This window comes from Malus sylvestris, chromosome 3 (assembly GCF_916048215.2).
Source record: "Malus sylvestris chromosome 3, drMalSylv7.2, whole genome shotgun sequence".
In the NCBI taxonomy this organism is placed as follows: Eukaryota; Viridiplantae; Streptophyta; class Magnoliopsida; order Rosales; family Rosaceae; genus Malus; species Malus sylvestris.
Window position 1 is genome coordinate 9,378,909 of NC_062262.1, and position 22,131 is coordinate 9,401,039.

The 22,131-nt window shown below is 36.9% G+C and overlaps 2 protein-coding genes across 5 annotated transcripts; one reads left to right on the top strand and one right to left on the bottom strand.

The window, feature by feature from the left end:
* Positions 1–1,031: 1,031 nt before the first annotated feature.
* Positions 1,032–4,972, bottom strand: LOC126617413 (probable serine/threonine-protein kinase PBL5). Of its 3 annotated transcripts, none has more exons than XR_007621353.1 (6): positions 4,696–4,972; positions 3,599–3,882; positions 3,177–3,366; positions 2,655–3,046; positions 1,711–2,112; positions 1,032–1,340 (listed from the first exon to the last, which is right to left on the bottom strand). XR_007621353.1 is itself a non-coding variant. In XM_050285483.1 (5 exons), exons 1-5 carry the CDS (start codon positions 4,781–4,783, stop codon positions 1,810–1,812), a joined length of 1,257 nt encoding a protein of 418 aa, XP_050141440.1. In that variant the 5' UTR covers positions 4,784–4,972; the 3' UTR covers positions 1,511–1,809. The 3 variants fall into 3 exon arrangements, 1 of the variants encoding a protein (XP_050141440.1); XR_007621354.1 differs by having other exon boundaries at positions 1,032–1,448; XM_050285483.1 differs by lacking the exon at positions 1,032–1,340 and having other exon boundaries at positions 1,511–2,112.
* Positions 4,973–17,300: 12,328 nt separating this feature from the next.
* LOC126616690 (enoyl-[acyl-carrier-protein] reductase, mitochondrial) lies at positions 17,301–20,953 on the top strand. Of its 2 annotated transcripts, XM_050284776.1 has the most exons (11): positions 17,301–17,575; positions 17,648–17,766; positions 18,209–18,340; positions 18,430–18,573; positions 18,645–18,747; positions 18,891–18,990; positions 19,142–19,218; positions 19,316–19,394; positions 20,120–20,238; positions 20,346–20,452; positions 20,588–20,953. In XM_050284776.1, the coding sequence occupies exons 1-10, from the start codon at positions 17,394–17,396 to the stop codon at positions 20,443–20,445; spliced, it is 1,155 nt and encodes a 384-aa protein (XP_050140733.1). In that variant the 5' UTR covers positions 17,301–17,393; the 3' UTR covers positions 20,446–20,452; positions 20,588–20,953. The 2 variants fall into 2 exon arrangements, with proteins under 2 accessions (XP_050140733.1, XP_050140734.1); XM_050284777.1 differs by having other exon boundaries at positions 17,305–17,575; positions 17,669–17,766; positions 20,346–20,953.
* The last annotated feature ends 1,178 nt before the right edge of the window (positions 20,954–22,131 follow it).

A 22,131-nucleotide genomic window follows, 5' to 3' on the forward strand; every position in this document is an offset into this window, starting at 1 on the left:
AGACTGAAAGTCCCCACACTAGCCTAACTCTTCGCATTGATTGAAATAAAAAAAGCTCGACTTGTCCAAAAATATTATTTTTCTTCAATACTATGTAACATTAAAAACGATACGGGATAATGAGTGAATGAGATTGAAATAAAAGATCTTAACAATTATGGAAATCAAATCTAACGACTAAAACACATATAGCATTGATGCCAGTCCCATCCAAAGAATTCCTCTTTTTTTTTTTTGTTCAAATAAGGGAGGACACTAATTCCGATGGCTGAAGTAATGCTGGTTTGGAAGTGCTTTTAAAATAACTAAAAGTGTTTTTAGTGAAATTGTTTTTGGAACCAATCCTTAATACAATGATAAGTAAACCCTGGAAAAGCAGTTTATTACTTCATGCAAGAAGCACAAAGTAAGTGCTTCTTGTAGGAAGCACTTTAAGTGTTTTTGGAAACCAAAAGCATTCTCTAAAAGAACATCCAGTCATTTTAAAAGTAGTTCCAAACAAACCTGTAAACATCCATTTGCCAACAAAGTAACAAGTTAACATCTTTATACAAATTTGTTCAATGGTACTTATTAAATCAAGGCTATATGTCGCAAGTGCGCGCACCACCGCCAAAAATAGCTCGACTTGTCCAAAAAATTATTTTTCTTCAATATTATGTAACATTAAACGATACAAATAATGAGTGAATTGAGATTGAGATAAAAGATCTTAACAATTATGGAAATCAAATCCAACGGTTAATACACATATAGCATTAATGCCAGTCTTGTCTAAAGAATTCCTCTTTTTTTTTCTTTTTTTTTTCAAGTAGGGGAGGACACTAATTCCTATGGTTGAAGTAGTGCTGATTTGAAAGTGCTTTTAAAATGATTGAAAGCGCTTTTAGTGAAAATGCTTTTGGAACCAATCCTTAGTATAATGGCAAGTAAGTCCTGAAAAAGCAATTTATTACTTCATGCAAGAAGCACGAAGCACTTTAAGTGCTCCTTGTAAGAAGCACTTTAAGTGCTTTTCAAAACCAAATGCATTCTCTAAAAGAACATCCAATCATTTTAAAAATAGTTCCAAACCAATCCATAAACATCCATTTGCCAACAAAGTAACGAGTTAAACATCTTTTTACAAATTTGTCCAATGCTACTTAAGAGCTCAAAGCACTTTCGGCAGCCTAAACGATATTTACCCTCCTAAACCCTAAACCCTCAAAACTTACCACACTCAGCCCCGGTTACACAATAACAAGTCATTCACCGGAATCTCCAATGCCCCTCTTTGAATTGGGTTAACCGGAAGAGGGGCATCATAAGCTCCCCAACAACGATGTTCCCCGCATTACCTGCATGCAGAAAGGAGGAAGTAGATATGTCCACTTCGTTTTTACAATAAAGCTCGTGCACGAGAACATCCACTATTCTGCAGCTATATTGTACTGCAGAAAATGAAACTGAAACAAAAGCGGAAGTATACACGCCCGGTGGGAAACAAAAAGAGAAAAACGAGGCAATATGCGAAAGAATGGAACTATTATAGAAATTAAGGCTAACTAATCCAATAATGTTTCTACAATGAAGCATTTTTTACATACACTAAACGCCATCTCTCATGTACACCGCAAAAAAGAAAAGAACGAAAAAAAAAAAGAAAAAAAGAAGAAGAAAAGAAAAGGCAGAAATTCTGTGTATGAACATTGAGGATGGCAGTCGTACCTGTTATCTTCTATGATGCAAAAATTGATAACTAGGCACATCATCTACAAGACCGCAAAATGTTATTGGCTGCTTTATTCTTTAATGTAATCCTCTGGCCTAGTCTCTCTCTGGCCTGTCACCTCCAATCTGTGTTATATCATCATCTCTCCTCACTTTTGGAGAAGATGGACCCTTTATCGAGGTTTGAACTGGATCGGTTTGGGGGTCATATTTCTGGGATGCAAGGTAATGCAGCGCTGTAACTATGTCAGTTATGACAGGCCGCATATTGGGCTGCTCTTGAACGCACATCGCAGCAATAGCAAGAGCTTGGTATAATCCCCTGACTGGATAGTGACCTTGAAGCAACGGATCCACCATTATTGAGAACTTCTTCCGGTCTCTGAACATGGGTCTTGCCTGAAAACAATATAATGGTTAAGGATACACAACCAGTTGTGAAACCAAACTACTGATAATTATATACATGTAACGAATTTCTATTTACTCCACTGAAAAGATAACAACCAATATTTCCAATTCTATATGGACTACATCGGCTAGTTTCTATGCATGTGCGGGCAACTCAGTTGGAAATACTCAACATTTCTACTTTGGATATCAAAGTAGGGACAACAAATCAACCGCAAGATGAAAAATCCCCCAAGGATAGTCCCTTTTAGCTGAATGATGCCCCTGTTCATTTCCTTCATCTGTAAGGAAAGTAAGTTTCAACAAAATCCGATCATAATACTTGTATCCAGCCTCTTGGGCCCGACCTAACATATGCCTACAAATCTGATAAACAAAGGCTTCCAGAAATATCAGCATTTCCGAGAATTATTGTGTAGCACACAATATTTCAAAGAACAGCAGCTACCATGAATTTAACATATCCAGTTCCACCAAATGAAGTGTAATAGTAGATATCGAAGAAGAGAGTGCAACTAGAGCTATCTTACCCATGCTACCAGGTTCTGCTCTCTGACGGGTCTTGTATTATCAATAGCTTTCCTTCCTGTGATAAGCTCCAAAAGAACAACCCCAAAGCTATAAACATCTGATTTGAAAGTCAGCTGACCTGTCATGGCATAATCCGGTGCACAATACCCATACGTGCCCATAACCCTAGTAGAAACATGAGTTTTATCTCCACTGGGACCTACTTTAGCCAAGCCAAAATCCGATAGCTTTGGATGGTACCCCTCACCGAGCAAAATGTTCGAGCATTTCAGGTCACGGTATATAACAGGGGGCTGCATTTTCTCATGCAGATACTCTAAACCCCTAGCAGCACCAGCTGCTATCTTCATTCTTGTATTCCAGTCAAGCACATTCCTGCTGGGTGAAGGATCTGTAAAAGCAAAACAAATGTGATACTTAAGTCAAACTCATTGCGATATAAAGGGCAGATGCAAAGAAAGTGAAAAGGTAATCTCAATCATAACACAAGAACGGGATTTTGGAGTGTTTCAGATGCATACCATGCAAATGGTTTTCCAAAGATCCTAATGGCATATATTCATAAACCAATAGCCTCTGATCTCCCTCGGCACAGAATCCAAGCAGTTTGACAAGATTAGGGTGGTCAGCCAAACTAAGTGTCAATACTTCGACAACAAATTCCCTAATTCCTTGGCATCCATTACGATCAAGCTGCTTGATAGCAACAACCTAGAACAACAACAACAGCAAAATTGGGTCAGCCCTTGAGCTTATAAGTCATTTATTAAATGAAAATCAAGGAACAAAACACATATTTTACACAATGGCATAAAAGGGAACGTGTAATGTCCAGCATTCAACTCAACGTACAAGTTCAAAGCTCAGTTGAAGAAAACAGTTTTAACAGTGTAATTTAAAAGCACTCAATGATAGAAGTAACATTCGCATAAACACTACTGACCTGATTAATTTTCTCCAGTTGACCCTTGTAAACTTTTCCAAACCCTCCTTCACCTACAAAGCAATCAGACCTGAAATTGCCAGTTGATGCTGCAAGTTCAGCAAATGTAAACGTCTGTGCCCGCTTGCCAGCGGTTTTTCCATCGTTGGAACCCTCCTCTTTTATATTCAACTCCTTTACATCCAACGACAACTGGTCATCCTTCGTGGCCTCCTCCTTTTTTACAACCATTTCCTTTTTCACACCCAATTCCTTTTTCACATCACCATTCGTATTCACTTGACCTATCAAAACGGCCAAATATGCAGACAAGTAAGTAAGAGAGATTTGAGAATGCCAAGAAAAAAGACAAAATACAGCACATGGTAAGCAAAATCCAAAATTCGATATCGATTAGTTCTCTCAAATATGGGGTGAAAAATCGGAGTCATGTAATATATAAATGCAAACAAAGAATACAAACTGACAAAATTCGAAACTAAAAGGAGTGTGGAATATGGATTGGACCTTCCCAACCAAGCAAAAAAACAAACAAAATGAATGAGCAACAGTCTCAACGAATTGAACACCAACAGGAACCAATTTAAATTTATTAATTTAGCACCAGATGAGAAAATTAACAATTTAACATAATCCCAGATAAACAAAAAGGATTAAAATTTTACAAATGTGATTAAATCCCATTCAGCCATATGTCTTTCCTCACCCACTGCAAAATTTCAAATATTCACACTAATTTCATGGCAAAGTCAAAAGCACCCACCTTTTGAATCGAAATTTCAAAAAATAATGGAAGAAAGTCAATAACTCATACAATGAAACGAAATTTAAAGGCTTTTATTCACAGATTGAAAGACACACATAAGCCCAGGTAGGATAAAGATTACCACCCACGAAATTCAAACAGATTTAGAAAAAGAAAGCAAATTATAGCAACCGAAAATAAAACCCACAATGCCAAAAGTAAAAAAAAAAAACTTCCAAAAATATTCTCAAAATAATACCAAAAAAAAAAATCAAATATGATCATATAACACATCGGTTTCATCTCAATGACCCCAAATTTAAATCAAATAATTCTGGAAAATAATTTTCACCTTGATGATTGGGTTTGTTGGTGTTGATGTTGGTAATTTCCTTCTCTGGTTCTTTGACTGATTTCTTAGAGCAGCAAAAACAGCTCATCGTTTTTCCCCCTTTCTTTTTTTCTCGTGCTCTCACTCCTTATCTCAACTGGCGCACAAGAACAGAGCACCAGATAAGCATAGAAAGCCAACCAACCAAGAAACCAGAGCAGAACGAGAGAAGAAGAAGGAAGAAAGCGTTTGCAAAACTCAGACACAAAGTGACAGACTCTTGTATATTTTTTGTGAACTTTTTCTTTAATATAATGGGGAGGGGGGTGGTTTGTGATGCAAATCAACCGCAAAAGTAAATTCAATTTTGACAAATTGATGTTCGCCACGTCATTAACTTTCCCTTTTCAACATTATTTTTTATCTTTTATTTACCACGCATCTATGGAATTTTACATTCGACGTTTTTTGACAAGTAGATTACGCAATGTTATATGTCTGTCGTTGTTATCTTTTGACTTATGGTTATAATTCGACTGATACGAGATGCTTACGATGTGTATACAGCGTATGCTATACACATACGATGTGTATACGAGATGTATCATCATGAATTCCATTCCCTATACCATGTTCAACGTTTCTTGACAAGTAGATGGGCCAATACCATATCCATGTAGCATTGTTCAATTTTGGAACTATATTTATAATTTGATTAACACGATGTGTATGTATACAGTATGTATCTAAATTGTATTCTACATGTATACAATGTGTGTATTTTAATTATTTTATTAATTTTAATCAATTGGGAAACAGCCTATTTGCTATTTAAGAGTAAAGCTGCGTAGGATAGACGTTCCATCTCCTGGTCCATGGAAGGTTGCATAAATCTATCAACAAAATGGTATTAGCCTTCTTCGGTGTTTGGTAAGACAATATGGTTTTTTTTTTCTTTTTTTTTCTTTTTTTGACATTTTAGTATGAAGGCTTACTTGTCATTAAATTTCTTGCATGTAAGGTTCAGTTTGATTTGTAAATCAGAAATTTGGAAGCAAATACTGAACGAAACTTTTATATGGCAAACATATTATTAGAAATCTGATGTTTTTAATTGCATATCTCGTAGTTAGAACAACATAATTGAAAACCTAAATGGCCGACTAGTTTGCAATTTGGCCTCAATAAGGCATTCTTTACGGTATTTCCCCAATATATAATTACACCCAAGAAGTATTTTTTTTAATTTTTTTTTAAACGATATCTACACTAAAAGGGTGAGGAACTAGGTTAAGCGTTACAATGAACTAGCAATAATGTGATTCAAATCCACCTTTGGCGAGAATTGAATTTAAAACTTCTTACTTACAATTAAAAAGGAATAAAACATGGCTTTAGAAAAAGATTATCCGCGAATCAAAGCCTCGGAATCCTTTTGACCCAACAACACGGGCCGTTTGATTTTGATTCAACGGCTACAAGCAGAGGATCCCTCTAAAGGTTATAATAATTGTAACCGTTGGATCAAAATTCAACCGTCCGTATTAGTGGATTAGGAGGGCGAGGATCCAATTCCTTAATCTTATGCATAACTTTCGTAATCTAAAAATAAAGAGTAAATTACATAGTAGCCCATCAAGTTTGAGATCTATTACAACTCCATACAACATCTTTAAAATATTTCACTTTCATACCTCAAATACTATTTTATTTCAAAATAATGCATCCGTTACATTTTCCATCCATTGATCCGTTAAATATTGATGTGGCTGTCACATTTATGCCACGTGGCAATTTTTTTTTTTTAAACCTTAATCTTCTAAATTTACGAGGAAAAAAAAATTAGATAATCTAGATCCTCCCCCCAAGCCCCTGTACCTGAACCTTAAACCAAAAAAAAAAAAAACTCTGAAACCCTGATCCCATTACCCCCCCCCATCCGATGCAAAAACCCAGTTCCTATTAAAAAAACCCCAAATCCCATTATTCCTCCCCCGAACAAAAAAAACCTAGATCCCATACCCGGCGAAGTCCGATGATCCACACCCATCCTCCACCTCCTCCTCTACACCCAGCTCCACCTCCTCCGCACGCATCTTCCGCTACCCCAACTTGCAACCCAGAAAGAAGAAGAAAAAAAAACCCAACACACCCACCCTCGCACACATCTGCTTCCCTCCTCTACACACCTCACTCCTTAAATCCCATCACGCACCCCCAAAAATTGCACCCGAGATTAGGCGGATCTACCACAAAACTAGTCCAAAAATCATCTCAAACTCAAAGTATTTTCAAAACTCACCCACATTGAAAATCATGAGATCTTGGCGCGGGTGGGTGGTCGCTGAAAGGTAGCCGGGGGGAGGAAGGGATCTGGCGGCACCGGGGGGGGGTGTGGTCGCCGAAAGGTAGCCGGGGGGAGGAAGGGATCTGGCGGCACCGGGGGGGTGTGGTCGCCGAAAGGTAGCCCGGGGGAGGAAGGGAGGTGGGTTGTAGGTCGCGGCGGGGCGGGGGGGTGGGGGAGGGAAAGGTTTTGAGCTTTTCTTCTTCTTCTGTTTCAATTTTTTTTTAGGTTTCTGGGGAGGTCGCTGGGGGTGGGTGAGGGATGAGAGTCATGGGTTTTTTTTTTTTTCAATTTTTTTGTTTTTGAGAAAATTCAGGTTTTAAAAAAAATTAAAAAATTATTTTATTTGTCACGTGGCAGACATTTGGCAGCCACGTCAGCATTTAACGGATTAATAAATGAAAAATGTAACGGATGTACTATATTGAAATAAAATAGTAGTTGAGGTATGAAAGTGAAATGTTTTGAAGTTGTTGTATGCGATTGTAATAGACCTCAAACCTGAGGGGCTACTATATAATTTACTCAAAAATAAAATACCCTACAGATAACGAGGGCCGGAATCTGCTGCATGCGTAGCACTAACAACAACATCCGAGCCGTCGGAGCCGTGCCTATCGCTCCGCCACATTGCTTTCTTTGGTCAAACTCGCATTAAATTTACGGCATTTTTTGTAATGTCTGTAACGTGTTCCTATCGCCTAAGTGCTCTGGTTACGTGGCCGTTTATCATTGGTATTCGTGATTTTAGTTGCGAGCTGGTTCGCAACTAATCTTTGTCCTTTTCCTGTGGCGAGCAACCGAACATCTCTTCTTTCTGAACATTCACCGGCAGGTGATGGTCATCCGTCACAGCTCTTCCCACAGCCGTCGGATCTGTAATAAAACAAAAGTTGATGCTTGATATTCCCCGGGTGGGTCCCACTGAATCAGCATTTTACGGCCCCTCTGACTTTACGCGTTTGCCCTTAATAATGCCGTGCTGTGTGAAACGATGGTCTCAAACGGTGATCGACGCGCTCGCCTGCCATAACTCTGCTGCGTATTTCCCAGGGGAAAATAAAACTGGAAAAAAAAATAGAGTTTTTGGTGTCCAACAAATTGTAATTTGACATGTGGATATCACAGCTGGCACTTGGCTTTGACTGTATTTAATTTACTTTGTGAAATTTTGAACCCAAAAGCTGTTTAGGTGGGTAAGTTAGGAGAGAAATTTTTGGGTAGGAAAATGATGTACATGGTGCGGATGAATTAGTAACTGTCGTTAACGAAATAAAAGTACGTGTAAAATTTTGTTTAATTATTTTTAGTTTATTGACACATTATTATTTAGCGGTGTATGTTTTTTTTTTATGTAGATGGAAATAGGGGTGGGTTTGATTTCATTCGGTTCGATTTTTTGTCAAAACTAAAATCGAATCAAAATTTTGGTTCGGTTCAGTTTGGTTTAATTTTCTAGGTTTATTTATTTATTTTAGTTTTGTTCGATTCGGTTTCGGTTTTTTTTTTATCATGAAATTTAGAAAATAGGCTTGCATTGGTAGACTAATAATAAGAAAATAGAGAAAGTGGGAAAGTGGAAAGGTAGTTGTACATATAAATAAGAGCATATAAACCAATCATATTCTATCAACAACGAAAAATGATCACCGTATCCATTAAAAAAATAAACAAATAGAGAAACTCATCTAAGTTCTAAGGCTTTTTTAAAACTTTCCTCTATAACCCATGAAATATTCTCCCTATCTGAACAAAGTATGCTCCTTGAAAAGCCCTAGGCTTAGTTTCAAACTTGGCAACAAAGTTTCACAAAAAAAACATTATGAGCATACATTCATAAAATATAAAGGGATTCGGTTTGGTTCGGTTTCCAAACCTCCAAAACCGAAACCAAACCAATAAGGTTTGGTTTGGTTCATTTTTTTTTTTCGGTTCTATTTCTTTTCAGTTTTTTATTTTTTTGTTTTGGTTCGGTGTTCGATGTTCGGTCCCCTTTTTTTTCAGTTTTCGATTTTTTGAACCCACCCTAGTTGAAAAAGTACATGCATTGAGAATCTTCACATATAAAAATTTGTCTCCCTATGATTTCATTCATAATACGTCAACTTCCTCCAGTTAAATTGCATTTACCAAATTTTTTTTGCAAACAATGATTTTATTACGAAGCATTACATGTTTTGTTAGTTATGAGAAGTTGTTATCAACGTTCCAAAATATGTTATCATGCACCTGTCTCTCTATGTATGACATCAAACTCGTTTTTTGACACAATAGTGGAAGAGGTGAAATCGATCCTAGGACTTACATATAGGTAATGATCTATCAATATGTGAGACAGTTTATGTTATTTTTTTTAAAGAGAAAATTGTAGTAATGGTTCTTTAACTTTAACTTAACTAGAGCAATAGTCTCTCAACTATAAATCAAAACGTGTAGTTATGGTCATTTTCGTCAACATCGTTAAAACTTCCGTTAAATTAAGTCACGTGTCACGCAAGTGAGGTCAGAATCAAGGGGCAAATATGGAAAACTAAATGAAAAAATTGTAGAAATGGTCTCTCAACTTTAACCCAATTGAAGAAATGGTTCCTCAACTTTAATCCAATTGGAGCAATGGTCTCTTAACTTTAACCCAATTGTAGCAATGATTCTTCCAACATGACTCGTTTTGACATAAGTTTTGACAAAGTTGAAAAAAAAAGACCACAGCGGCACGTTTTGAGAAGTTAAGGGACCTTTTGTTATGGATTTTTAATTAAGAGATCATTACTTTAATTGAGTTAAAATTGATAGATCATTACTACAATTTCCTTCTCTTTAAACTTTGGAAAAAAATTAGGTGGAGGAATATTATATATCTACCTCTAATGGTAAGTGTTTGTACCATGGTAAACGTCACTCTAACATTTAGGAGCAGTCTACTTCACATAGTGTTTCAGAAGGGATTTCGAAAAGGACCGGCATGCACGACCAATACTTATCGTGATGCCATGCAGCACGCACTTTCTCAAGCACATTTTATTCGAGAAGCTAACTAATGAAGTTGTACTTCTTGTAAAGTTCATATCAAAAGAACTCGATTAAAATCAGGATCGTTTAGTTATTGAGCTGTATACAGATATATGAACAGATTTAATAAAAACATTACGAACCGACAATCTATTTGCTACACTTGATTGACTTAACAATTTTAATTTAATTGATATTATGTAGAATTGACCTTTATAGACTGATTTATAATATGAATGTTCCGATCATAAGCACAAAATTTTGTAAATAAGTTACAAAGTGTTTCAAGGAAAACTCTTGTTTAACCTTAAGGAGCCAAACTCATTTTTTTAATCAAAAATAGTTTTTCTCATTAATAAAAAAAAAGTAGTTTTACTCCATGCGATCTTTATGTAAAGATAATGATAAACACATTTTTTATCATTCTAATTGCTAAAGATAAAGATAAATAGACATCTACAGAACCCTACACTGATCAATATTAAAGTTGGTGTCACTGATATAATATATCGTCAGAAATATTATTCTAACTGCACTTGAACCAAGGCAAGAAAAGTTACGCATCACTTGGAGGCGTAACCTAATCACTTGGATCATATTAGTTAATAATAATTAAGAGCAATATTTGGCTTCTCAAGATCGAGAGGAGTTCCTCCTCAATTCGTTTAAAGGCCAATTATAGAATTTCGTGTTTATTATCAGAACTGTTCGTTTCTCTATAATTTTTATATAAAAAATCAATTAAAATTAAGGTTGTTTAGTCAATCAATTGTTGCAAATAGATTGATGGTTCTTAAAGCTTTTACCGAATTTGTCAATATGTCTTTATGCAATTCAATGACTAAATGATCTCATATTTTATTGATTATTTACAAAAAATGATATGTACAAAGTGCTTTATAATATGATCCATTCCGGTCATAAGCACAAAATTCCGTAAATCGGCCACGTAGTTAATTAGAATGAACTTCTCATCATCCTTGAGAATCCAAGTTACTTCCAATAATTAAAGCCTAGAATGTGGTTAAGACAACATATAAAAAAGGCGTTGTAACAAACGCCTATATTTAATAAAGGGTGATGCCAGAGATATCAAATGTCTAAATTAAATTTTGTAAACCAAATAATGTGGATGCAAGTTAGACTTGACGTCACAAGTGCGTTGATGCGAGTTAGACTCAAATCGGAGTCGTAACGAGAAAGTTACAATTATTAAAGTGTGTAAACGAGTAATTACGAACCAATTATATGGGCTCCTATTCCCTTGGGCCCAATCAGATTTTATTATTTTCATCTTCTGCCAATCGTGCACACGCACGCACATGTACACCCTCACCCTTTTTCTCCTTCCTTCTTAACTCTTCTCTCTGTCCGTACACCCGAAACACCACAGCTTGCAAGCTTAACCAAATCGACACTGATCGAGCTTATAAGGACCATCATCATCCTCCTCTCGACTTCACAATCATCACCATACCCTTAGTTTTTCGTTTTGGTGAACGTTGACCCGTCAACTCTCGAGCTCCGTCACAGTGGAGCTTTGGACGACGTGATCGCGAACGATTCATGAAGTTTTGAGGCTTGAGGAAGCTTCCAATCAATTTCCCTAGCATTTTGGAGTAGTTTTGGAGTGGAGTGGACGTCAGAATAGGCAAGTTCGAGAGGGTACATAGTTGGCCGGAACTTTTGAAGGTTTTTCCGACCGTTTTCCATTGGATTTTGGACCTTTAATATGTACGAACATGTTCTACTCTTCAAGACCTTCAAATCCATATAAATTTCATGAAATTTGGTTGAGAAATGAGAAAGTTATAAACTTTATAAGAATTTTCCAATTTCTGGCAAGTACAGACGGTGGAAACCGGCGAAGTGACTGAAGAATAAGGAGAATATTCTGTCAAAGATAACGGAATATTCTTAACGGCGTCAGGTACCATCAGTTATCTTTAACGGAATACCCTGTCTAATTGATGGAACACTCCTAACGATGTTAGGATTTCCGTCAACATGCCAGGCACGTGCCTGTGCGTGGCGGCGCGTCGGACATCCAAAAAAATTTCTAAAAATATGGGGTGTTCGTGTTGTCAAGTAGATCATCTTGGTATATTCAAACACCTCATTTGAGCAATGTATGAGAAGTTATTCCTAGAATTATTGTATGTGCTTTAAAAATTAACGTAAAATTAGTTATTTCGCATATAGGTGAGACGTACCCCGAGGACGAGCGTGGCCAAGCAAGATTAAGGGGCTACGATCCTACTACTTATCAGTGAGTATATATATATCGTGGTTTCCATAACATTTTAAAAATGATTTATGCTTTAAATGCCACTTTGAAAATGAGTTGCATTTTATGTATTGCATTATTATAAATTGTGAACTATATCGTTTGATGCTGCGAAGGCTCAAGTGAGTATATTGTGATGGTATTGGTTGCATGGCATATTGTTATGCATAAATGCATTTAGAGCTCATCATTGCTGCACCCCGATGTTAGTGCTCCCGCCCGAGGCTAGGACACAGTCATTCACGTGATGTTCACCTCCCGCACCGCACGCTCACCTTGGATCCAAGTTTGGTGACAGCCCTGTCGTACAGACCACAATAGGTGGTTTCGACTCGTAGGTGACCCACTATTATTCGCACAGCCTTCACGTGATCGTAGTACTTGAGCGTACATATTTACACCAAGCACTATCATACAGACCACAATAGGTGGTTCCGACTCGTGTGCTAGCATATATTGATGAGCTATAGATCCAGTCGTACAAGTCACATTAGGTGACTCCGACTGATATATTATTTTATATTGATTTCACCTGGCTTACATCTTTTAATGCATAAACGTTATGGCATGGCATACTTCAGTTTTACTAGCCTTGTGCATTGATATTCGTATGTATATACGTAGTATTATTTTCTGGAACTATACAGGTTTTACAATGAGGGGTTATTATGTTTAGAAAAGATAAATGTGTTTTCAAACGTTTTGTTTTTTCCCACGCACCCTTCTATTTTGCACCCCTCTAGGTCCTAGGTAGCTGTACATCTTGGTGGTTCATGAGGACTTCTCGGCAGTTCTGATGATCTTCTAAATAACTGTAGGGATGTTCTCCCAATTTGTACAATTAATACTTAGTTAGTTCGACTGCACTTTCGTTTACCTATGCTCTAATATGTGTGTATCTTATACTTGATCACTTTCACGCACTTACATATTATCTCTAGTTTAAGTAAGTTTAGTTTTGGTATATACTTAGTTGCATTTTCTTATTATTACCATCATTTCTGTTGCGCACTGGGCTACGTTACCCCCACGTGATGGCCATCACGTCTCGACTTCGGTTGGGGTGTGTCACTTATTTTCTATTTGTGACATATTATTTGATTTGCAAATTTAGTTTAAAATTTTAATCTCCTTATATTATCCTTCTATAAAATAATACCTCAACATAATAGGAAGAAAGAAGGGAACAAGAAGAATTAAAAGTCAACGGTCTACAGTCCAAAAGAATTGCATGGAAGATGAAAGGAGCAAATCCTTTGTCGAGCACGGACGTGTTGGAGACTCTTATCAGGTTGCGCTCATGGTCGGTGCACAACAATGGAAGAAACAGTTTTACAATGATTTTATGATTGGTTAATGAAATTCAACTGTTCATGCAGTGGACACACCAACAGAAATTTCAACACATGGAAGAACAAGATTAACCACAATAATTGGCGTTAGTGCGTGGTGATTTACCGTCTCAAATACTACTCTTTTTTTTTTCTTTTTTTTTACAACACATTTTAAGTTCAATACCTAACACTGATGAATCACAATGATGGTTAGAGAGAGATTTAAATGTTTTTGTGAGTCTTTTCGACATCTGAAATGATAGTGTTGTGATAAAGCCACCAGCTATTCCCCTGTTTTTAAACAACAAAAAAAGCACAAATAATACACTTAGAAATATAGAATATTGTAGTTTATCTGAGCTAAACAGGTTTTGAGAATAAAATAAAAAAATAAAAAACATTGTCATTAATGTCCACATTAAAATTTTTAAGTTAGATCCATCTTTTAACACATATGCATCTTAACCGAATGTATGTCACTCAGTTTGTTAAGTGTCAAAGCTCTATGCACCACATGTTCAGTTCTAGTGATTATTGTATACCAAAACAATTTTGAGATTGGTTTAGACTAATACGAAATCTCACTTAGTCAAGTTCTAAGTTATAAACAGTCTTAATTAAAGAAATGTCGCAGATACTTTAGAATAATCGTTCTACACACGTCTCATTCCAACATCTTGTTATAAAACAATAGAGGAATCCAAAATGATGATTTCATATATATTTTTTTATACCACACGTGTCATGAACTAAGATATTACGCACCCTAATAATTTGGAGTAGTCAGATAGATTATAGAATAAGTTATCTAAACACAAATATACTACATTAGTAGAGCATTAAGCCGACAGTTAATGGGCAGTCATCTCGTGCATGGATCTGTGCTTCAGTAGAGAAAAGCTCCGCCATCCACGTATAGCTACTAAAAAACCTTTTTAATTTCTATCTAATCTAAAAACAAATTAAAAAAACTTTTAATTGGAGATTGCACTACCTACTCCCTATTTATTTTCTTAAAAATAAATAAATAAATCAGTTGGTGGTATTGTCACGGAAGTTCATTTTTTTAGAGATAAAAAAGATTTACAGAGACATTTCAGTTTCCTCTTACCATCATCGTACGATTCATCAACGCTAGTAATCCAAAACCACTAAATCATCTCATAGTGATTACCTACTCCTTATTTCCATTGGATACTAATTGAATCAGCCACTGACCATTTATAATGGTTTGTGGCATGCCGGAAGAGAAAATATAGGGGTGTGCTATTCATACACTTTTTGTTAATTTCTGTTATTTGATTTTCTTTAATTTATTCGATTTGAAAGCTAAAAATTGAAAAAAAAATATGTGAAAAATAAAAATATGTGTGTAGATAGTACATCCAAAATATATTGTTCAAAGTTAAGCAATAATTGATGAACATGATCCAGCGTCGTATTTTGTACGGTTACCACTCGTTTATCACATTCTAATTTTGGTTTGGGTGTCCTCTCATTAATCATTACTGCTTTGCAGTCTGCAGGAGTATATTCTTTCCTTTCTTGACTCATTGCTCAAGTAATCCAAAGACAGACTTCCTGAAATCATGATATAATCCAAAGACAGAACTAATCTGCCTGTTAGGTGGGAAATTGAATAAGGTGCAATGGTTAATTTGGAAAAATTGAAATGTCGGTGATCGGATGTTGTTTCCACCTAAACACTGTCAAAACAATGTTTTACTATGAAAAAAATTGTTTAACTGCTCTAATTTTTTTTAATAATATAAAAATTTCTTGAAAACTCTTCTCTCCTTTGTGAGAGCCTTTCTCTCTACGTGAGGGTTTTCTCAGTGGTTTTTTTTGAGGGTTTCAATTTTGTGCAAATCTGGGGGCGCCAACCCTAGTTTCGGCTGGGGTTGGTTAGCCGATCTTCCTTTCCTTTCTTTGTCTCCTTCCGTTCCTTCCTTCGGCAGCGTTTTACCCCTGCTCTCTTTTTCGTTTTGTCCTTTTCTACTTCTCCTACTGGCGTCCCTCCTCCTTCATCCATGCTCCAATCTGCCATCATCTTGTTCTCCTGAGATGGTGTGTAGAGCTTCGGTGCTTGCACAGGCTCGGGTGTTCCCAACACCATAAACCTTTCTCTGTTTGCCTTTGTTGGCGGTGTTGCTCATGGCTTCTCACAGGTTTTTTTCTTCTGGTAGCTGGAATTCTTTTTCCGGTTGCTTGTTTTCTACGATTGTGGATGCGCACTAGGTGGTGCTTGGACTTGGATGTTCTGATCAAAGAGTTGACGTGTGGTCGGAGGCATGGACTTGGGCGAATTTTGGAACTACTGTTGCGGCGGTGGATGTTGTCGACTTCTCGGCTTTCTTTTGTTTTTTTGTTTTGGGCCCACACGGTTGGTTGGGCTTTGTTTCGACTTGTTTGGATGGTCCATTTTACTGATCTTGGTACTCTTATATTTGGACCATCGGTTGTTTAGTTTGTTTGTTTGTTTGCTTCTCTCTTTGTACTTTGGCTTTGCCCGGGAATTTCATGTCCAGTTTACCAAAAAGAAAACTGCTCTAATTTTTTTTGTCTCAATTAACTGTGGTTTTTTTTTTTGGAACAAAGGTAAAACTCATTGGCAACTACAAATCTACAAACTAAAGGCCCAAAGACAGAAAAACGCAAACAAGCAAAAAAGGCCCAACCAAACGAGCCTAACCAACAGTTGGGGCCCAAAACATAAACAAAACTAAAGAAAACTGAGAATTCTGCTGCAACCGCCATCGCAACAGTGCATCTTGACCATAAAGTGAAAAAGAGCTAGCGACCAAGTGAAAGAAGCCCATTGGATTCCGTAAGCAACACTATCAGTAAAGGTAGATAGAGAGAAGGTGGCGGTGTTGGGAACACTCGAGCCGGTGTAAGCACCAGAGCTCTACGCACCATCTCTCGACAGACTGCAACAAATAGTGGGGAATTGTGACTGCATATTGGAGCTTGGATGAACAAGGAAAAGGGACGCATGTGGGGTAAGAAGAGGGCAAATCAGATGGAGAATAGGGGAAATAACATAAGGGAGGAAAAAAAGCGGCAAAGAGAGAAGAGAGAATGACTACTGACCCTGGCCGAAACCAGGGTCGACGCCACCGGAATTGAAGAAAATTGTAATCACTCACGCAAACAGTTGGAACACCTTCAAGCAGAGAAAAAGTCTCCCAAAGGGAGAGAAATGTCTTTTTAGCAATTTGATTCCAATTAACTGCTCTAAGCTTAACTTTTGAGCTAACCTACAATGGGTGTTGAATAGCAGCTATTCTCAACATGATTTGAATGCCTGTGCAAAATAAAGACTGATCGATATTTACTTGGAAATGTTTTATCTTATATGTTAATTATGGGAATTTTCTACTATATATATACATATCAGAGGAGTTTCATGTCAAAGTTCGGAACTTCGGTAGTGAAAGAGGAACACCTTCAAGCAGAGAAAAATTATGTACCTCTTGAATTTCTTATAAGCCAAGTAAATCAGATATTAACAATGGATGAAAGAGGATCCAAAATTTGATGTAAACACATGTTCCGTGGAGGAGGGGTAAAACGGGTCAAATATCTTAACCGGGTAATTTGAGGTCTAGACCCGGTTTGAGTTTTAAGTTAATCTCGGGCGTCGGTTTCAACCAACGGCCACGATTGACTTATGCCCATAGCTCCCTTAAGCTTCTCGAAGCTCCCTGGGTTGGAGCTCAGAGAACGGTCTCGAGATTGAAAAATGGCGTCTCTGGTTCGATCAGCTACTCTCAGAGCACTGAAACCACTTTGCAATGTCACCCTAAATGACGCCGTCCTCCGCCGGTCCCAAACCCTGAGCGTGCGGGCTTTCTCCACGACCTTATCGCCGCCGTCTAAGGCGGTGGTATACGAGCAACACGGTCCTCCCGACAGGGTCACCAGGTTTAACTTTCTCTCACAATTTCACCTCTTTTATTACTCATTTTTATTTTAAATTCTTAATTTTTAAATTAGTGGGGGCTTTTTGGTTGGAAGAGTGATAGAATTACCGCCGGTTGAAGTGAAGGAGAACGATGTGTGTGTGAAAATGTTGGCTGCTCCTATCAACCCTTCTGATATTAATCGAATTGAAGGTTTATTTCTCTTTTTATTTTCTGGGTTCAGTCTCTCATTTTTGTTTATTATCTGTTTGGTTGCTCAGAAAATGGAGGTAAATTTATTACTTTTAACATGAGCTCCGATTTTTTGCTTTATTTTTAGGAGCAATTTTTCGGTGTATCCGGAACACGCCCATGAAGTTAACCCTAATTACAATACGTAAATTTGTTTTCTTATAATACATCTTAGAAGCGTGACATATCAATCATGTCGTTCACTCCTAATATAACAAGTGTAATAGGACAACACCTGACTTTTTTCCCTCTATTTTTAGCTTGTTTGGAAAAATTCAAAACAAAAATTAACATGAGTAAACAAAGTTGCAAAATAATTTAAGATCATGTTTTGACAATATTTTTATTGAATTTACTATTTGTTGCTTACTAGTGGGTCTTTCTTGAATTGAACCATGAAAAGGGGTGTACCCTGTGAGGCCACAAGTTCCAGCAGTTGGAGGATATGAAGGCGTAGGAGAGGTACAATCAGTCGGGTCTGCGGTTAAAGGTCTCTCGCCTGGCGATTTGGTCATCCCATCTCCGCCTTCTTTCGGTAAATTCTTCATTTCAAGATCACGTTTCATTACATTTACAGTGATGCAAACAAAATATTTGAATGCATTTGGATAATTGTTTGCTTAGGGACATGGCAGACTTATATTGTGAAAGATCAGAGTGTATGGCATAAGATCAATAAAGATTCACCCTTGGAATATGCTGCCACTGTTACGGTTAATCCTTTGACTGCTCTAAGAATGCTAGAAGACTTCACCACTTTAAAGAAAGGTATAGCAACATCTGTAATTTCTACGCTGGTTTCTTAATCGTCTTATCACTGACTAATTTGGTTTGAATAGGAGATGCTATTGTTCAAAATGGAGCTACAAGCATCGTGGGGCAGTGCATTATTCAGCTTGCACAGCATCGTGGTATCCATAACATTAACATAATAAGGGACAGGTGCTAATACGAAAGAGTGGTTTATAAGAAAATTACAGTTTTCTGATAGCAGTATATTTCTTTGATTTCTGCACCCAGAAAAATACTTTTTTTTTCTCTCAAAAGAATCTTTCCTTGGTTTTACCATTGTATGCTTTCTACAGGGCTGGATCCGATGAAGTAAAAGAAAAACTCAAAAACCTTGGTGCTGATGAAGTGTTTACAGAGAGTCAGCTGGAAGTTAAGAATGTCAAGGGTCTTCTGGTATTATCTTTATTTCCTTGTTATAGTTGATATTCTCAAGTGTCTTCTGCAAGTTCTGGAATTGGTTAATTAGTTTGTATATTGTAGTTCGGTTCTTCCTCCACTTAGTTGTTTCACTAATCTGTTGGCGTTTAATCTGATTATATACCAGGGTGGTATACCTGAACCTTCATTGGGATTCAACTGTGTTGGAGGCAATGCTGCTTCTCTGGTTCTTAAGTTTTTGGGGTATGATATGCCCTACTGTATGCTTTGAACAGTGCAACATTTTTAGTGGTATTAGAATTTGACATCCTTTTCTAAATCTAATGTATTTCTGTTTTAGGCATGGTGGAACTATGGTAACATATGGTGGAATGTCTAAGAAACCTATTACTGTATCAACTTCATCTTTTATTTTTAAGGTATGTCAATTCTATTTTTTTGGCTTTACTTTTTAGATGAAAGTATATTGCACACAGAAACCTCAATTTTTTATTTCTCCACTGAGAACTGCGAGTTAGTGTGGGTGCGACAGGGAGTGAAGGCAAACATGTGGAAATGAGAAGGGATGCTAGATTAGAAATAAAAGGACGTGGGGAAACCATGAAATAGGAAAGGGAACAATAACAAAAGCACATAGGAAAATCTGAATCCTACAAAGAAGAAAAGCAGTTAGATAGGGGTGATACCAATAGAGGTCAAAAGAATGAAGGTTGCACGTTCCGAAAAAAGGATTGAGTAGACCCGGTGTCATTATATATGCATTTATGGTATGTCTAGTCTTGAACTATTCTAGCAAGTTTTCTTGAGTGTTAGTTTTACAACCCTAGGAGGTCAATTTGGTTAGAAATTTAAAGTTGTATAGTTACGGAAATCCTTTCTGGCATTTAAAACCTAGATTAGGTTAGCTCTTCACGTAGCGTAGCCGCGGAGATGAAGGGAGAAATAGGAATTATCTGTTGGGGCATGGTGGGTTGTCATGTTGGTTGGCGCGCCTTTGGATTTCATAGTCTTCAAGGACACAATTTTGTACACCGACCAGTTCCTGTTAGTAGAGAAATTTCTCATTAGTTCCACAGATTAATGTATCTGTTTGTGATAATTTCATTCTGCTTGTGTACTGTGTCTCATATATCTCCGTGTGTAGGATCTTTCCTTGAGGGGATTCTGGTTGCAGAAATGGATGAGTACAGAAAAGGCATTTGAGTGTAGAGTTTTGATAGATCACCTCCTGGACCTAGCACGGGAAGGGAAGTTAAAATACGAGTAAGTTCTCTTTTGTCCTCTATACACTTGCGGCTTCTTTTCTTCCTCCAATTTTTCAAATTTTAGTTGCTGTATTTTTAACATTTAGAGGTTTTCCCTGTTTGTAGAATGGAGCTGGTTCCTTTTGACAAATTCAGTGCTGCACTCGACAACGCGCTTGGGAAACAAGGAAGCCAACCGAAACAAGTTATCAATTTTCAGCTTTAAGCATGACGTAAGGCTTTTGTTTTGGCGATCGTTGGTTTTATTAGAAGGTGGTGGATTTTATTGCGTTAGGATTTTACGTCATATGTGGGATCTCCCGGTGCATAATGTAATTGTTAGAACAAATGGAATTGGACATTTACAGCATTTACTTCCTATTGGAATGAAGAGTACAAGACCATAATGTTGAGCTGCTTCTTTCAAGTCCTTCATCCCTTCAACAACAGTAGAGCATCATGTGGGTCAATGTTTTCGCGATGGATACGTATTCAAGTTGTAATAGTAAAAGAGCGGCGGCTGGTGGTGGTGGTGGGTGGTATGGAAGTGGATGAGAAGATTATAGTTCATCAGAAGCCATGATTCGAGTTCAGTGTCCGGATCAAGACGACCGGTATGCTAGATTGACGAATGCACTCAAAAGGATTAGGGTTACAAGTTTACCATGCATGCAAGCATGTCAATTGTCAAAGAGTTGATGATTCAAACAAGTGGAGACTTGCTACTTTGAAAACCTAGCTAGCCCTTTTAACATTGACAACCCCAATTTAACACACTAATTTTCAATCGTAAATGAGGGGACAAGTAAGTCCCCTTGTGGAGGGACATGAGCATTATTCTTTAAAATATATCTAAAAGCTAGAAATTTGATAAAACGTACGTATTAACTTAGGAAATTAAAAGAAAAAACACTTTAAACATAGGAAGCAATTAGATAGATATAGTTTTACTCGAATCATACTCTTCTTCCTCACATTTCGTTACAAGATATGAATGCCAAATTCCAACTTGTCAATTACTATCTGCACAATCTAACATGTGTGACGAAGTTTTATTACAAAAGGCATCAATATTAGTGGGAGTTAGGTATGATATTTAAACTTTTCTTTTCTAAAAAATATAGTTAATATGAAATATTTCTACAATGAACGATATCATACTTCAATTAGAGGTTTTAGAGGGGATAAAAGAGTTATATTTTGACATTTTCTCCGTGATTGGAAAACGAAGTGAGACTTTTTTAGCCGTATGTATATATAAATCATGGTGTGGTACCCTTTATTATCTGTTAAATGTCCACGTTTCAGTTTTATTTGTTATTAAAAGTTTGTAACCAGTTTAATAATTGTAAATTTCTTTATTTTTTAAGCTCCAATTAGCTAGTGACCTTTATATGCATGCCAAAATAAAGAAACCCATCTAGTTAATACAACACTTTTTCCTTATAAAATTGTCCTCGTACCGTTGAAGTTTTAAAAAAAATACAATAAACTTCAAAGCACAGTGGTGAAAAGATGTTGTATCCTTGCATGACGGCGTGATTTCGAACTTCGTTGGTGATTAATCTAAAATTTAACTTACTACCGTTATCGCTTGATTTAAATAATAATAATAATAAGAATAGTTCAAAAACCTTTATTAATTAGCCTCATATGATATGATACATGACCAAGAACCTAATAGTACAAAGGATAATAGTGAAAATCATCCATCTTCGAAGGCTTTGCACAAAAGAAAAATACAAGAACGAGCGCACAAGTGGAAGCAGCCGCTAGAGCTAGTACAAGAAACCAATTCTCTGTTGCCTCCTTGAGCCAAGAAACTCCACCAGAACTAACAACATCTTTCACAACCACGTCGTACTCTGGATACCTTAGGGTTTGAAAAGCCGGATCAAACAGGTCTTCAACC

Coding starts and splice junctions, on each gene's coding strand:
- LOC126617413 (XM_050285483.1), bottom strand. CDS start 4,783: ATGAGCTGTTTTTGCTGCTCTAAGAAATCAGTCAAAGAACCAGAGAAG. Junction 3,047..3,176: donor TTTGGAAAACCATTTGCATG/GTATGCATCTGA, acceptor TTGCTTTTACAG/ATCCTTCACCCAGCAGGAAT. Junction 2,113..2,654: donor AGCAGAACCTGGTAGCATGG/GTAAGATAGCTC, acceptor TATTGTTTTCAG/GCAAGACCCATGTTCAGAGA.
- LOC126616690 (XM_050284776.1), top strand. CDS start 17,394: ATGGCGTCTCTGGTTCGATCAGCTACTCTCAGAGCACTGAAACCACTT. Junction 18,991..19,141: donor AGAATGTCAAGGGTCTTCTG/GTATTATCTTTA, acceptor ATTATATACCAG/GGTGGTATACCTGAACCTTC. Junction 19,395..20,119: donor CTTCATCTTTTATTTTTAAG/GTATGTCAATTC, acceptor CTCCGTGTGTAG/GATCTTTCCTTGAGGGGATT.